Below are 17,498 nucleotides of genomic sequence, written 5' to 3'. Positions count from 1 at the left end.
GTGAGGAGACAAAAATAAACTGGAGAAAGGGCTCCAATCCCAGCGGGACAGAGGGTTCTTTTCCTCCATCCACTCTCATTCACGTCACAGAGATATCTAGAATGAGAGTGGAAGGATGGGCTTTGGCCGTGGTAAGCCCGAGCTTCCCACAACCAGGGGAAGTATGTAACAGGGGACTTATCCCTGTTCAGTAATGTGCCTTTAATCTAGCAGTGTGGTAGTTAATTACTAAATACCACCTGCCTGATTAGATTGTTTACAAAAACCTGTCTGTTCAGACAGGAAGGGACTCTCTTTAGCTCTGACTGAGAGCTGACCTTTGGAGAGACAGAGCAGAGGTTCTTGAGTCCCAGGAGAGACTGACCAAAAGAAACCCAGATCTCTGGAGCTCACCAGTCTTGAGCTCTGCCAGTCACACAGCAGAGCTGATTGCAAGACACCCAATAAGACTTCTAAACCTGGATGCTGGTATTTTTCTGTGCACGCACGGGTGCGGTTCCAGGAGAGCAGAGAAGCTTACTCTACAGCTGATAAACAGATAAGACTTTCATTATTAAGACTGCTTATATCTGCTTATTTTCAGGCTATATGTTTTGGGGCTGCGAGACAGGCTTAACTAATGGAGATGTGAACTAATTGCATAGGATTTCACTAGAAATACTCCCAAGTGAATGGAAGCTTTGTTCCCCCCCTGTGTTTGGATAATTTCCTGATGAAAAGGAACAGTTACAATAAAGCCTATTATAATTTCACATTATAAAGCCTCCTAATTGTGTACCTCTGTGAACGTCCGTCTACAGGCCCCCCTGCCTGATGTAATCCAAATCACATGGAAAAAAAACTTTACTAAATCAGTATACAATATAAATCTGAATACACATACTGTACATAAATATTTAAAACAAAACGTGATAAAATGTATGTTTTTTTAAATAAATAATTTTAATGTGTAATTTTTTTCTTTCTCACTCTACTCCTCTTTCTCGCACATTACTCTCTCTCACCCACCGTCCTCATCTCTCTATCACCCCACCCTCCTCCTTATCTCTCAGCTACCCTCTTCATCTCATCTCCCCTCCTCATCTCTTATCCCTCTCCTCATCATCCACTCATTTCCTCCTTATCCCCTTATTTCCTCCTCATCCCCTCTTTTCCTCATCATCTACTCCTTATCCCTTCATTTCCTCATCTCTCATCCCCGATCTCACCCCCTCCTGATCTCATCTCCTTCTCTAATCCCCTTAATACCTGGCTTCGGTGGTAATATTGGGAGTGGAAAAGGGCGGTGGCAGAGGTTGGCGGTGGCAGTGGGAGAAGATGATGGAGGCCCGCCAGAGTGGAGCAGGGCGGCAGAGGTTGGACGGCGGCAGAGGAAGATGGCCGGGGATGAGTATGCTGTAGCAGTGATAGATACCGGAGGTCAGTGAAGACTTCTGGTTCAGACCACTGGGGCATGCTCCTCCTTGGCTGTCCTCCTCTGTCACGGTCGAACTTCTCTGCCACTCTGCTACACTCTGGCAGACCTCTGTCATCTTCTCCCGCCGCCCGCCTCTGCTGCTGCTGTTCTGCTCCCACAAATCGGCGCCCCACTTAAAAAATCTTGCATCCCCCAGTTTGCGCACCCTTGTTAGGCTTACACAGTAGCCATATGAAAAAGGTGGGGATACGGTTTATACTGGCATACTCCAGCCAAAATGCACTATATATACTGGGTTTTGTTTGCCAATATGTATATACGTAAATAGTATACACTGTGTTTTTTTTCTTCTAATGCAGGCACTAAGTAATTATAGTGTGTAAGGTTCTTCACAGCTTTAAGAGTATCTATCCGGCTGAATTGTTTGCTACCCAATCTTCTGCATGCTTGCCTATGCTCAATGACCTCTGCCTTCCCTTACCCCTGCCTGACTACATTGTTGCATTCCATCTGCCCTGACTCCGGCCTGTATAAATAGTAATCCTGCCTGTCCCCCGCCCTGACCCTTGATTCTGCCTTGTCCATTGTACTGTGCATGTCTGTCAATCCTGCCTTGCACCAGCTCTGTTACGCACAGCCCGTCTCTAATGCCGGGCTCTGTCCAGTTCTGCCTGCCTGCCAGTGCATCCGGATCCACTCCCAGTTGTTGAGACCACTTTCATGGGTGCCTTACAAATGTTTGGAAATACGCGGGTTCATTTTGAAAATGTTGACATTTAGGAGGAACCTTTAGAGTCAAAAAATGTATCAACATTTTCCACATTTACAACACAACTAAGTATATTTGGTGGGTTTATTTGTGACTAAGCACTATCCTCATGGTTTTAGATTTTTGAATTAGAATTAATTAATTATTTTTTCATTTGAAAACATTAGTAGTGGTTATTTTCAAACGTTCTTTTTTTTTTTTAGCATCTTTTCTATATTGCAAGCTAAGTGGTTATGTATGAGAAGGCTCGAGTTAAAGCCTCAGGCAAAGATATATTTGAAACTACCTGAACACAACATATAATTTGTGAGTGCATAAATATAGTGCTATGACATTTCCACCTTACTCTATTGGGATTACTACACAATTGTGTTTTCCTTGTCTTGTTTTTAATTTGTTATGGTTGTGCTCCGCTTGTTCGAAGAGAATTTGATGTAGAACAGACTGGATCATTTTAATCTGAGTCGAACGGAAACCTTCTTTAAGAATAAGCCATATCGAAACATAATATATTTAGCATTTTCCCTCTCTTATATTAATGGTTACTTTCTATATCAACATTATATATTTGCACAAATTGGGATCACCTAGGAGATTGTTTTTAGAACCATCCCACACAGCAAGAGTAAACCACAGAAAAATCAATATCCACCCGTAAACTGCTTGAATCCCCCTAACCAAGGGAGGGTGGGCAGGACTGTTTAAAGGACACGCAAGGTAAGAAGCACCCCCACATTCCTCTCACCAATATTTGCCCCTCCTCCCTAACTTGTCACCTTCTTCCCCTTACTGACATTGTTGGGTTGGTACTTTCAGGGGAATTTATAGAAACTAAATTGAATATGACAAAAATACACAGTAAAATACTTATATATTCTCTTGAAAAGGGGTCATTTAGTTTAACCCTTTGGCCAAAGCATTATAAGCTTGCGAGCCACGACAAGGCAGACCCAGTTAACAGGTCCTAACACTACCAGATACAATACTAATATACCTCTATTAGATGTAAATTAGAATTGTAATCCTATTAGGAGGGAGAAAAACCAACATTGGATCTATATCCAGTAAAATGAAAAGGACCTGCTGACTTGGGAAGTGGGGATGGGCTGTTGGAGGTTAGTGGCCCCTCCCTGCCTTGTTTTAAGCCGCCCCTCCCCACTTCCCAAGTCAGCAGGTCCTTTCCATTTTACTGGATATAGATCCAATATTGGTCTTTCTCCTTCCTAATAGAGGTAAATTAGAATTGTAATCCTAATAGAGGTATATTAGTATTGTATCTGGTAGTGTTAGGACCTGTTAACTGGGTCTGCCTTGTCATGGCTCACAGGCTTACAATGCTTTGGCCAAAGGTTTAAACTAAATGACCCTTTTTCAAGAGAATATATAAGTATTTTACTGTGTATTTTTGACATATTGGATGTAGTATTGGGCTTCTCAGTCGCTTGTTGTATACTGTACATTTGCCACGCTGAATAGCTCTCCTTTTTGACACTTATATACATATATATATTTTGTGGGGGCTCAGGGGTACCCAAAAAGAGCTTGCTGGGGTTCTGTGTGTTTAACTTATTTTCAGCTGTCGCAGCTGTTGGAGGTTAGTGGCCCCTTCTTCCCAGGTTTTAAGCCCGCCCCTCCCCACTTCCCAAGTTTTACTGGATATAGATCCAATGTGGTCTTTCTCCCTCCTAATAGAGGTAAATGAGAATTGTAATCCTAATAGAGATATATTAGTATGTTATCTGGTAGTGTTAGGACCTGTGAACTGGGTCTGCCTTGTTGTGGCTCACAGGCTTACAATGCTTTGGCCAAGGGGTTAAACTAAATGACCCTTTTTCAAAGGAATATATAAGAATTTTACTGTGTATTTTTGTCATATTGGATGTAGCATTGGGCTTCTTTGTCGCTTGTTGTATACATTTGCCACGCACAATAGCTCTCCTTTTTGAAACTTATATACATATATATTTTGTGGGGGCTCAGAGCTTGCTGGGGTTCTGTGTGTTGTTTAGAAACTAAATTGGTCAGAAGGACTACATATTAAAAAGGACAGATAATTATGCACCGTAACATTTTTTTAACCATATTGGCGACTGATGATTAAACTGTGGCACGTCTACCTTTTTGCACAGATTTCCATCTGACCATATTCATTAAGCAGTCATTGCCTGTTTAAACCATGGGAAATCAGTTTTTTGATGTATGATTTGTTTTGTGGGATAGGTACATTTTATATGCAAATGAGGCAAGCTTGAAAAATGTCATATTCACAGGCTATTCGTTAAGGTGTGAGATGGCATATCTGCCGGGAAAGACACAGCCAAAAATGTCTGTACAGTAGGCAAATCTGGGCTTTTGCTAGAGAGAAAGACAACAATATAAAATGTTTGCATTGGCAATGATAAAACACCTGTCCACACTAATCATCACATACATATATATATATAGTGCATATATTTAAAACATCTTGCTTTTTCAGGGGATGTTTATTTTTAAAATGTGAGGCTTCATTCTGGAGATATGAGCAGTTGAAATATTATGTGTCCAGGAGATTTAAATGGATGTCTTCATAGAGCATAGTGCAGACTAAGGTTACCTCAGAAGTTAGAGATTAAGAAAATAATTATTCTTAACACTAAAGTAATACATTTAAAAAAAAAAGAGAGAAGGAATTAACCAGAAAGCAAATTCCTAGCATTATGTGAATTAAAATCATATAAGCTTCTGGTAGGGGTTCCTGCTTTAATAAATAGTCCCCATTATGAGGGGCAGCAATCTAAACAACCCAACCCAATGGCACCCCTATACTACAATGGCACCCCTATACTATAGGAAGGCTTGTATCTATCATACATGTCTGCTAGCCTTTCAATCTTGATATCATAGGAAACATTCTGAACCCAAACCAATTACCAGTTAATAAGGGTTAACGCAAAATGCTCATTGCCTGCTCAGGAGATACGTAGTTCATGGCTCTGCCCTTTGGTGGATAGTGACATCAGGGTGACGTTGGTGTCACACTGACATCATTGCACACCAAGCGGCGTAGCCGTGAGATGGGACGCTGCATTCTGTGTTCGCTGCAATTTGCCGCCACGTATCATACACTGACAAGCACGTTTTCACATTCGTTTGCGAGTAGTATTAAAACTTTTATATTAGTTGAAGATTCACACTATGGAGCCGCGTGTGATTCTCCTTATTCTTGTTAAGGCTGTAATAAACTTGCATGAACGAGATCAATCCGTCACAGAAATAAAACGATGGGCAATATACAGGAAATGACATCAATAAACGCCAATAGTGTTTGCCCATTCCAAAACAGACGTGAACAAATCAAAATAACTATGTGCTGTACTGTACATGCAGAAACATTTGTGCAACTAAAGACACCACTGATAAGAATGAAGTGAATGGCGGGATGAGAAGCATCTGACTTTCTTTCAAATACCTGTCTCTGGTTTTCTGTCTCTAGCCTCAGCCTGGCTTCTACACATCTTCTGGTTTCCAGGAAAGCTTGTCGCTGCGCACGGTCTGACAGGTAGCTAATGAAGATTCCTGCCGTGTTCATACACATAAACAACACAGCTTGAGCCACTATCTGTAATACAGAAATAGGAATATTTTCAGTCAGACATGAATCAATATCCACGTGAGAGAGTCACTTCACGAATGTCATAAAACGATAACACTGTTTGTAGATAAAAATATAGACATGCAATACTGTTAATCCCTTCACATCAAAATCGATTTACTGTACTATACATTGGATTGCTAGGCTACCTGGAAAAGGAGAGGGAGCATATTACTGTTTGTTTAATGTTTCCACACTACTGAAACTCGAGATGCTGCATTACATAATAACACTTGTTATCTCTTTCTTCCTATACTGTAGATCAGGGGTGGATAACTCCGGTCTTCAACGGCCACCAACAGGTCAGGTTTAAAAGAGATCCCTGCTTCAGCACAGGTGGCCCAATCCGTGGCTTAGTCATTGACTGAGCCACCTATGCTGAAGCAGGGGTATCCTTAAAACCTGACCTGTTGATGGCCCTTGAGGACTGGAGTTTGTCACTCCTGCTGTAGATGTACAAATAATTTGGCAGGCAATTTGAATGCTGACATTTATTAATAGGCATTTAATTTAAGTATACCAATATCTGCCTAGCAAAATGTTTTTTTTTGTTGCTGTAACCCTTTAATTCCCTTCACCCTAGCCTAACTTGAAGAAAATGCATGGAATATGATCATAAAATTAACATACGGTAGCAAACATTACCAAACATTTAGGTGCAAAACACACTGACTCATATACAAATGTATGTGACAACCTGTAACTTTCATCAACAAGAGGGAATATCATTTGAAAGCAGAAAATAAGACGTTCACACACCTCTGTGGCTACAGATGTACCGAGGGTTATTGTTCACACTGGCACACTATTGCAGGATATTATGAGATATTCTGCATTATCAGTAGGGAAAAAAGCGTGCTACATCTGTAAATATATATATATAAAAAAAAAAAATATATATATATATATTACCTAATATAGCTCATCAATTCAGAAGCAATGATTGTTCAACTCCAATCTACAGTATCCAACTCCATAAATAGATAAGAGCAGTGAATTACTGTACAGTAAACACAAGTCAAAACGAAGAACACAGGGAAAAAACATTGAGTGTAGTTTTACTATTGTATTCAAAAAACATCATCCTTCAGCACAGACTTTCCTAGTGTAGCCAGGTCCCCCTTTCAGTGCGCCCCCCCCTCCGGGTATTCACAGCAGCCGCTCTTGGGGAGGTGCGGGGGCGTGCGCGAGCATAGCGCGCCTCTCCTAGGGATGCAGCCAGTTGCCGGGGACGCGTGCGGCCCGTTGCTAGGGCCGCGGTCGCGTTGCGAAGGTCCCGGCGGCTTCCGGTGCAGGGCGCCGCCATTGTCAGTGGCATTGCGCATGCGCAATAGAGCCAAGCGCCGGGAGGCACAGACAGGTCGCGCATGCGCAGTGATTAGCGTGGCAACACGGACCAATGAGAGTAAGGATCTTGGAGGGGACTACATGTCCCATTAGCTCTGCTGCCCCACATGACCCCAGGGAGCCAATAGAGCTGCAGGAGCTCCCTGCTTGGGGAGAATTAGATACATTTCGCGCGCGAGGAGCACGTTAGTCAGGACCAGGACAAGCTAGGGGTAGGAGGTGAGTGCAGGGGTCAGTGACCCACTGCATTAGGCCAGCAGCCCCCCTAGGTCCCAGTTAGGTCCTGAGCCACTGTGTAGCTTGTGGTGCTATAGGGACAGGCCCTAGATAGGGACACTGCCCCATTAGCTATTTGCATAGTCAGGGACACAGCGCTGAAGCCGTGCAGCCCTGCGAGGTGGGTTCTGGGCTCAGAACGCCACCAAAGACACTGAGACTAAGGTGATATTATCCACGCTGGAATTCACCCAACGCGGTGCGGAGGACGACTTCGGAGCGGGCGGAATCCCTGTCGTAGTCTGCGGAACCCGGGGAGGGAGCCCAGGGCAAGTATCATTCTTCAAGTGCACCAACACTGTACAGCAACGCAAGAAGCACACCTAAAGGGTGAGGGTATCACTTGGGGACACTTACGTGGAGAGTGGCCAAGGGCCTTGTATAGTGCGATTGGACACGGTGTGGGGATACATGGTGGTGGGAGCAGGGTGTATGTTATACCTTACCCAAACTGCAACGTTGAATGTTATGTATAGTAGAATATAAGTTATGCGCATATATGCAGTAAAGCCTGTCCTGTTTTACAACAGTGTGGTTACCGTGATTGTTTCCTGTGAGGGCCTCCTCCCACTCCGTTGGGATCCCTCCCAGGTGGAGGCGTTGCATCACGAGATTGTTATATGTATGTACCCCAGGCTCCCCGAGCGGAGGCTTAGGCTCCTGAGAGCCACACAGGTATACACAGCAGTAGTAGCCTCTGTATTCACAGGGAATACCCGTTACACTAGTTTTGCAACACTGCAGTAGATTTGTACATACTGTAGCTCTTATCTGCTGCCTAGAATCCTCAGTCATCTGATAGATTGTAAAATACTGCCAGAAGAGAATGTTTCCATTGCATGAGATCATTTGTATCTGCTGTTGTAATTAAATATTATCCTACTGTCCCAATCCCAGCTTCTCAACTCCCATTGTTCTAGATATGGAAGATATTGATGCTCTATAAATAAATTATCATTATCACCATGGAAATAAACAGGAGAGTTCTTAGCCACAAGTGTTTTTGTTTTGTCAGCAATGTAATTATTAATATTTGTAAAGGCAACAAAAAACCTCCACCGTTAGCATATAGTCAATAAAGAATATCACTTGTGAGCCCATTCACATGTCTTAGACAGGTCTGCAACCCTGCCTTTCACCATTATCACCTAGCATACAGTGCTCCCACTGCAGCAAGGGATTCTGGGAAATGACATGCAAATGAGCACACAATGTGTCACCTTTTGCCCATTTAAGCAGATGCATCGTTGTTCCCACAGCTTTTAGATATATATATATATATATATATATATATATATATATATATATATATATAGATAGCGAATAAGCAAGAACAATAGCCACTCCGTCGGGAAAATCAAGATGATGGGTGCAAATCCTATAGAGAATAAATATGCAATACGATACCGTGTTTGAGACGAATATCAAGAGGCAGCACTCCAAAAGGTAGTCAAAAATCTTTGTATTATCAAGACATCATAACCATGATGTCTTGATAATACAAAGTTTTTTGACTACCTTTTGGAGTGCTGCCTCTTGATATTCGTCTCAAACACGGTATCATATTGCCAATATATATATATATATATACAAAAACACAGAAAAAACAGGCGCACTCATAGCGTAAAATTGTATAACAATAAATTTATGGAGTAAGGGATAAAAATGCACACTCACAAACAAAGCTGAAAAAAATGCGTTTTTGAGTACAACTCAGCCCGTTCAGACGCAGGAACCCAAGGAGGAGGACTTCGGTGTGATGTCCGCGGTGTGTCATGCCACAATAGCCCCTCTATTTCCTGGCAGGGACCGAAAGCCACGAGGGACGCCGCCTTCCCCTCTCTCCGGTGCTACACAGAGCATACACTGAATAGAGTCTCGCGTGAACTCGATGATGTCAGTGAGGTTTCAGCCGGGGAGAGTTCACAGTGTAAACAGGAACTTGAATGTCTGAATGGCTGGTAGCAAAATGCTAGCAAAGCAGCAGGAGTGCAATAATGTACACTGGCGACACACTTTATTCGAGCTTGGCTAGTCCCACGAATTCGGGTATACCCGGGTGTATTGAGGTTTGTGACTGTTTTCTGCCCGAGTGCATTGAGTTATTTTCCAAGCAGGGATTGAAGCATTTTATTCCCGCTGGCTGCAATACTGCACAGTATATATATATATACTGCATTACAATTCATGAATTTATGCCATCTGGTAGACACGCGAAGCATTGCAGCCTATTAAATCCTAATCATTATCATTTAACAGATCAGCCGCCCGTCAGCCAGGCATGAACCCAGGCTGGGAAGGCAAACGCAACGGGGCTTGTCAGAGGTGAGGAGCGGCGCATTCCAGGTATCTGCCAGGTACATACCGGGTATTTGCTCGAATAAAGTGTGTCGGTGCAGTAGATGAGTGCAAATAAAATATATAACCTGGACAGTAGGCTCCACAGCAATCTCTACGCGTTTCGTCTCAAGCGAGACTTCATCAGGATATATATATATACAGCTCAACCCCGTTATAGCGCGGTCCTCGGGGGCCACCCGATCCGACCGCGCTAGAACTGGGGTCGTGCTAATTAAAAATAAAAAATAAAAAAATGCCCGCCGTGCGCCTGATCGGGAGGAGGGAGGGAAGAGGTGGCCGGCAGCCCTACACGTCCCCCAGCAGCCACCGTAACTTCTCCTGGCAGCCTCACTTCCCCTAGTAGTCCACACCGATCCCCCCACCAGCCATGCTCGGATCAACCCCCCCAGCCAGCCCCGCTCCTAGCAACCCCCTCAGCCACACCCGCTCCTAGCAACCCCCCCTAACCAGCTCCGCTCTGTACCCCGCCAGCCCGCCAGCACCGCATCGACCCCCCGCCAGACCCGCTCCGAGCAACCCCCCCCAGCCAGCTCTGCTCCGACACCCCCCTCTCGATGCCAACTCTGCTCTGACACCCCCCTTCTCCCGATGCTAGCTCCGCTACGATCAGATCAGCCCAGCAGCCGACACCAAAGGTAGGTGGGGGAGTGGGAGGGGTGTGAGTGTGGTGTGAGTGTGGTGTGTACTGTGAGTGCAGTGTGCTGTGAGTGTGTGCAGTGTGCTGTGAGTGTGTGCAGTGTGCTGTGAGTGTTTGCAGTGTGCTGTGAGTGTGTGCAGTGTGCAGTGTGCAGTGAGTGTGTGCAGTGTGCTGTGAGTGTATGCAGTGTGTGCTGTGTCCTGTGAGTGTGTGCAGTGTGCTGTGAGTCTGTGCAGTGTGCTGTGATTGTGTGCAGTGTGCTCTGAGTGTATGCAGTGTGTGCAGTGTGCTGTGTGTGCTGTGTGTGCAGTGAGTGTGTGCAGTGTGCTGTGAGTGTGTGCAGTGTGTGCTTGTGTTGTGAGTGTGTGTAGTGTGCAAACAAAATGTAATTTTTTTTTTTTTTAATTCGGGGTCCATGCTCAAAACGCGTTATAAGCGATCCACGTTATAGCGGATCGCGCTATAATGGGGTTGAGCTGTATATATGAAAATGATTTGCACCAAAGACCGAAAGAGTAAATGAAGTGAATAACTATGTGCAATGTGAAAAAATATATAGTGAGTGAGGCTTGGAATAATGCCAAGTAAATAATTCATGCACAGTGAAACAGATGGTGACTACGTTATGTGTGTTGAATGTGAAGTATAACAAATAATACATTGCCTTAAGATGGGGATACTTATATAAAATAGGTAAGAGGCACAGGGTTCCGGCATCTCTCAAAGTGGACAACCAGTCCAGAGAGAGGAAAATTACAGAGAGAATAAGAGAGTGCACACTCTGAGGCAAGGAACAGTGAGTAATTCAATCATACAAAAATGGCCAGCATACACTCAGTTGTTAAAACGCAAACAAATACATGTAAGGGAAAGAGGGGTAGACAAGGGAAAATGGACATTTATTCCTCCAGTTTCCTTTGTCCTCCCCCCCCCCCAATTCCCTTACATGTATTTTTATGCATGTTAACACATAAGTGTATTGCTAGCCATTGTGTGTGATTACATTGTTCACTGTCCCTTGCCACAGAGTGCGTGATATATAAATAACCTGGGTCTCCCATGTCCCCCGTAGCCCCCTACCTCAGGAGCGGTGCACTAGGCAGCGAGGGCAGGGGGCAGGTTTCGGCGTAGACGGTAAGGTTGCGCAGGCGAGCGCATCGCCAGAGGCTCCCGGTGACTCCTTTTGCAGGGCACGGCCATACTTTTCAGAAGCGCGCATGAGCAGTGCAGTTGCGCATACGCAGCGGAATCCCCAAGTTTGGCGGCCATGTTCAGGTCGCCACAGAGCGTCGGAAGGCACCGGCGGCCATTAGAGAGTTTGCGCTTGCGCAGTAGGACCCCGGAGCTGCGGCCATTAGGAGGACAGGCTTGATGGGGATTACAACCCTCGAGATGCCTAGGGGCCTTGTAACACATGGTCTAGTACAGCCAATAAGGCTGCAGCTTTCCCCTGTACCACAGATACTGTAGATACATTTCGCGTGCTGAGACCACGGCAGTCAGTCGGAGCTGGGACAAGGACAGGGTATGAGATATGTGCAGGTGTCTGTGACATCTGCACTAGGCCAGAAAATCCCTGTTAGGCCGCAGCTAGGCCCCAACTCCCCTCAGCTAGTGGTTGCTGCAGGGAAGGGCCCATAGGATAGGGACATGGCCTTGTAGTACCAGGGAGAGTGAGGGACACAGCCAGGATGCATTGGTGATTGCCAATTCAGTGATCTGGGACTAGATCACCCTCTGAAACTAGAGACATTGTAAAGGTGGATCACTCCATGCGGTAGCTATCCAGTGTAGAGGCAGAGGATTCGCTGATCACCCTTCTGGATTCGTGGATCCCAACGACAGCATCTGCGCGCCCTGGTGTGGCATCACCCAGCAGGTACCTCACAGCAACATGTGCACCAACGTATACCTCAGCTTTAGTGGGCCGCGCTGTTTTACACACTTGAGTGGGTGTGGGACTCTGAGAACACGGTGTTGGAGGACATGGTGTGGGGTTACGGCCCTGCGAGGCATAGTGTTACAGTGTGGAACTATTGTGTGTTGATTATTATGCATATAGTAAACTGTTCTAATTATACCATTGTGTATTGTTTATTCTATGTGGGTCCGGTAACGGGGTTATTCTACACTATAGAATTCCGTACAGGTGGAGGCGCTACCGAGCATCATTCCAGGATAAACCCCAGGTTCCCAGAAATGGAGGCTCAGTCCTCCTGTGAGCCATCAGGTATTGCACCGTACACACACCGTAGTTACACATCTCCCATGGGATGGGGGAAAGTGCGCTACATATATATATATATATATATATATATATATATATATATGAAATATGATACCGTTGTTTAGACGAAATCACACAGGCAGCACTCAATAATTAGGTCAAAAAAGAATATGCACCACCTTGACAAAGGTCCCTCTGGTGGACCGAAACGTTGGTTCTGTGTCTTTGTTTCACAATATATTATTTTTTGACCTAACAATTGAGTGCTGCCCGTGTGATTTCGTCTAAACAACGGTATCGTATTTCAGATTATTACCTTATGGGATTAGCACCTACATTATTTTCCAGTGGAGTGCCTGCTGTTCGCTGTGTTATATATATATATATATATATATATAGTGCAGAATAAATGAGTTCTTCAGTATTAGGTGATACCTTTTTTATTGGACTAACAATTTATGTCCTATGACATAAATTGTTAGTCCAATAAAAAAGGTATCACCTAATACTGAAGAACTCATTTATTCTGCACTATCGCAACTGGACTAACACGGCTACTTTCTGCTTTATATATATATATATATATATATATATATATATATATATATATATATATGTAACGGTTTTTCTGAACCGGCCTGACCCACCCAATCTCACATTGGCCCCTGTGGTCTAACCGGCCCCCATTACAGTGTGGTAGTGTCTGGTGGTGCACCTGTTGGCAACAGGACTCCTGAGTCTCCCGCATGATGGTGTGTGGGGAGGACCCGTCCAGACAGGCAGCTGAGGTAGTGTGCTGAGTCTCACCTAGTTCCAGTGCAGCGCCTCCACCTCATCAGGGTCCCTGCGTCCGCATGGGGATGATCCTGTTGAGGAACTCCTCCGTGGTGCTCCTCTCTGTACATTCACTCCACACATGTACACGAGAGGGTTTGTGATTGAGAACATCTTTATTGATTGATGTGGGCTAGCTGCCCCTCGCAGTAGATATCTAGCCACTCATGTCCAGTCAGTGCCTCCCTTTAAAAGGTGTATCTCTCCTTAGATAGGGATTCCCTATCCCCGCAGGGATCACTGCCCTGTGCCAGGTCCCTGGACATAGTCTCCTCTTCAGTTACTATAACATAACTAGAACTCTCAGTAACTCAGGCTAGTACTAGAACTTGAACTCCTGCCAGAACTCCTCCTCCTCTTTGCAGAACTGGACGCAGATCTAACTTTAGACTCAGTGCTGTGCCTTATGTATACTCTGGAAGCTGACACACCTCTGACATCACTAACTATGGAGTCAGAGCATGTGACTACTCCCATCCATACACAGGGCACCCCACCAGGGTGTGAGGGCAAACCTCCATAATTACTGCTGGCATGCCCACAACTTACCAGGCCTTACTGTCAGCAGGAGAGATGACTGTAGCCATTTTACATGACCGCTACATTCTCCCCCTGGTGAATCCCATCTTTCTCGCTGGGACCTAAATTTGTTTACCCTTTTCCAGGAAGCACTGAAATACAACACATAATTAGGTTAACTTCACGTACAAATTTCCATGGTGTATAACAAAAATGACTACAGTACATTCCGCCAAGCCCGCCCCGACCAGCAGCCACGAACCCGCGTAATGTATATGTACCCCCTAAAAATAGTGACTCGGGTCAGGTTTCTTAACCTCTCTACCGCCCATGTCCAGGACCGTGACGTGATAGTGCCTAGGCAGTCCCCTCTCAGGCCTATATGTCACCCTGTGCTTGTAAATATTTCTCCCTATGCCCCATACCCGCACTAAGTGCTCTATGCGCTCCTCGGCCTTCTTCCCTATCACGGAACTCCCTCTTCCTACTAAGTGCATTTCAATGGCCTCCCTAAGCCACCTATCCCGGTTGTCCTCTATCTCATCCATGAGAGGCTCAGGGACATACGGGTACTCCAACCCGTGGGATGATTTATACCGAGCCATTATGGTTCGCTCGGCCCTACTTATCCTGGTCAGGTCAGCCTTACCGGCCCTCCCAGGTAACACCCATGATAGGGGCTCGTCAGGGTCCACGGGGTCTGATAGGATGCTAGGACCCATGGGTTCTATCTCCCTATGCTCAATCTGCAGCCACCGCTCCTGCAACTCTCTATCCCTTTGCTCAGGTGTGAATTCTCCCACAGCCCACCAGTAATCCACTACATCTTCTCGCCGGATGAGGAACCGAGTGCGGTCCATCCAGGCTGAGTATCCTTCGAATAGTGGGGCCCACCAACGGTTCTCTCTACATTTATTTGACCCCCCTGACTCCCTATCATCATCTAGAGAAAATACCCCAGACGACCGTGCCGATCGCGGTAGAAACCACCTGGAAGATCCCGGGGCCTTTATCACTGGTTCGGGTGCTATCATGGCCACTCTCAACTCTCCCCCTCCCCGAGAATCGCCCTCCGTAGCGCCACTGCACTGTCTTTCCCCAGTCCGTCTCCCTTCTCCCCCTGGTGATATGTCCACAGATTCCAAACTAGGCGGGGATCCCGGGGACCGTGTGATTGGGGCAGGGGTTTTAGCTAGGGCGTGGGATTGGGCGTATGGGCAAGAGATTGGACCCCACGGGGTTACGACCCGTTCCTGGCTGTCCGTAGACTAGTCCAATGTGGATATCTCACCCTCCTCAGTCCTTGGATCGCCCATCCAACTCCTGGGCCTTGTAGGTGATCGGGGACCTTCCCCCGATCGCCGAAGCGTCGCAGCATTCTTTCTAGGGGTTCCGCCGTCGCCACCGGAAGTGATGTCCTCCCCGGAACCGGAAACACCGTCATCGCGGGTTGGACCCCCATTCGGGATCTCTTCTTCGATGACGACATCCGGAAGCTCCGCCGTCGTCTTCACCGGAAGTGATGCCGTCTCTCCACGTGCGCCTGCGGCCTGGCATGGCCTCTCTGCTCCTACACCGTCTGCGGGGGCAAGGTAAGTGAAGGGACTCCTCTTACCCGTCCGCAGGGGTGCCGGCGTCTCTCGTCCGTCGCCGCCACGTTCTGAGGCGGAGGGACTCCGTCTCTCGGCTCGCCGATCTGCGGGGGACGTTCTGTTTTTCTGACAGCTGCTGGTACCACGGGGTGTCGTCCTCCCCGGTTCTATCCTGGGCCTCGATGTCACCTCCGCTAGTTCACGGAGATCCTCGTCCGAGTATTCTCCCTTCTCGGTGCGGTCAGGAGGTGACCCGACTGTTTCGGTTGCGGCCGACCCAGCCGACTTGACCGGCTCCAGTCCCCTTTCTCCGGGACTCGCACGTCCTATCCACAGTGCGCCAGGGGACTCGGCGGCTCGCCTAGCCTGGTCCCCCGGGGGGTCAGCCGATTGTATCGGTATAAACGTTGGCATAGGCCATAAGTACAGTGTCCCGCAATGTGGACAACGTGCCGCCGTGTTGACCGTGCCTCCGGGCAGCCCGCATTGTAGGCAGAGCCCGACCACCGTCTCGGTGTTAGCCACCCTTACTACTAGTAGCCCACCGGGTACTGAGTAGGGCTGGGTGGAGACCATAGTTCCCACAGCGGAGGGGCAGGCCATTCTCTTTGTGGGGACCACTTTCAGTGTGGGTCTCTCCAGGTCAGTGGTTCCTCGCAACTGACCGGTAGAAGCTTCTGGGCCAGCCCCTTCCTGCTTCGGCTCCTCCTTCCGCTGACATAGCTGGAACCCGCCCCCAGGGGTTGCAATTATGGGCGGGTCCCACAGGGGAATATCATGCCCCTTAATTAAGGCCGCGCCTCTCTCAGTCCTGGTGGGCGCGGTCTGCGTTTTCGCGCCAGTTTCCTCCTCAGAGCTGGATTCTTTTCCCGCGGCTAGTTCCCGCCTTCTCCTTGCAGCAGCTTTGCGTGCAAAATATCCCTCTTTCTTGCAAATCATTTCCGCGGCCGGAACTACTTTTTGTAGTGGCGCCGTCTGGATATCAGTCCCTGGGCCCAGTGGGTGCATTCCCACAGGCCATAGTTGAAAGTCACTCCCCCTGGTGGAAATCAGGGGAGGGTCCCATAGACTAAGCGGTTGACTCAGCACAGGGGCCGAGTGAGTCACTGTCCATGAAGGCGCAGCCATAGCTTTCGCGCCATGCCCCCCATCAGGGCGGGGCTCTGCTCTTCGCGCCATTCCCGGCCAGCTCTTTGCAAGTTCTGCATCAGCCATTTCCTCTGTGACTGTCCCATGCGGTTTCCCTAGCAAGCGGGAACCGCCATTTTGGTTGGCTTTTAAGTCCAAAAAGTCAGTTTGTTTGCTCTCCTCGCGGGGTTCTCCCCCAATTATTACAATTTCCTCACACTCTTCAAGGGTGGCCCCTCGGTGTCCCAGACAGGATAAAAACGGGGCAGCCACGGCCTTCGCTCCGCTCCAGAGCAGATTGGTTAAAGATAACTCGGCGACTGTTTGCTCTTCAGTGGGGCGCACGCCACGGGTGCCTTCCCCATCAGCCTCTGGTCGCCATTTTGTGTTCTCCGCACCACGCGGATCCTCCATTCTCTCGTAACAGTTATCGTACATGGGACTCCACTCTGCGGGGCAGCCTCCACATCAGTACAATAAAGATTGCTCAGATGCACCACCACATGTGTACCTGATCTAGGCTGGACTCATGTTGCACTACCTCAGGCTAGGCTCACTCTCTCAGTGTCTGCTGTGACTCCTTCCTCCCAGTCTGTGCTCCCTATGGTAAGTGTCTGGAATGGGCTAGGTACTCTGGCTCTGCCATGCAGTACTTGGGGCGTCTACCTCTCTTGGTCAGCCTAGCGCAGACCCTCTCCGGGATTCCTGACCACGTTAACAGGCTATCCCTTCTGGCGTCCTACCAACTAGCACTGCCTCA

The 17,498-nt window shown here is 47.2% G+C and overlaps 1 protein-coding gene across 5 annotated transcripts in view; it reads right to left on the bottom strand.

Annotated features, from left to right (window-relative positions):
• The window catches only part of ADCY8 (adenylate cyclase 8), a 464,483-nt gene that overhangs the window by 281,820 nt on the left and 165,165 nt on the right, over positions 1–17,498 (bottom strand). For all 5 annotated transcript variants that reach the window (XM_075582007.1, XM_075582004.1, XM_075581999.1 and 2 more), the window contains exon 2: positions 5,635–5,784. In XM_075582007.1, coding sequence (XP_075438122.1) covers positions 5,635–5,784 — 150 coding nt within the window. The remainder of the gene's footprint in view (positions 1–5,634; positions 5,785–17,498) is intronic.

This window comes from Ascaphus truei, chromosome 2 (genome assembly GCF_040206685.1).
Source record: "Ascaphus truei isolate aAscTru1 chromosome 2, aAscTru1.hap1, whole genome shotgun sequence".
NCBI lineage: Eukaryota > Metazoa > Chordata > Amphibia > Anura > Ascaphidae > Ascaphus > Ascaphus truei.
This window is presented reverse-complemented; position numbering and strand designations above follow the sequence as displayed.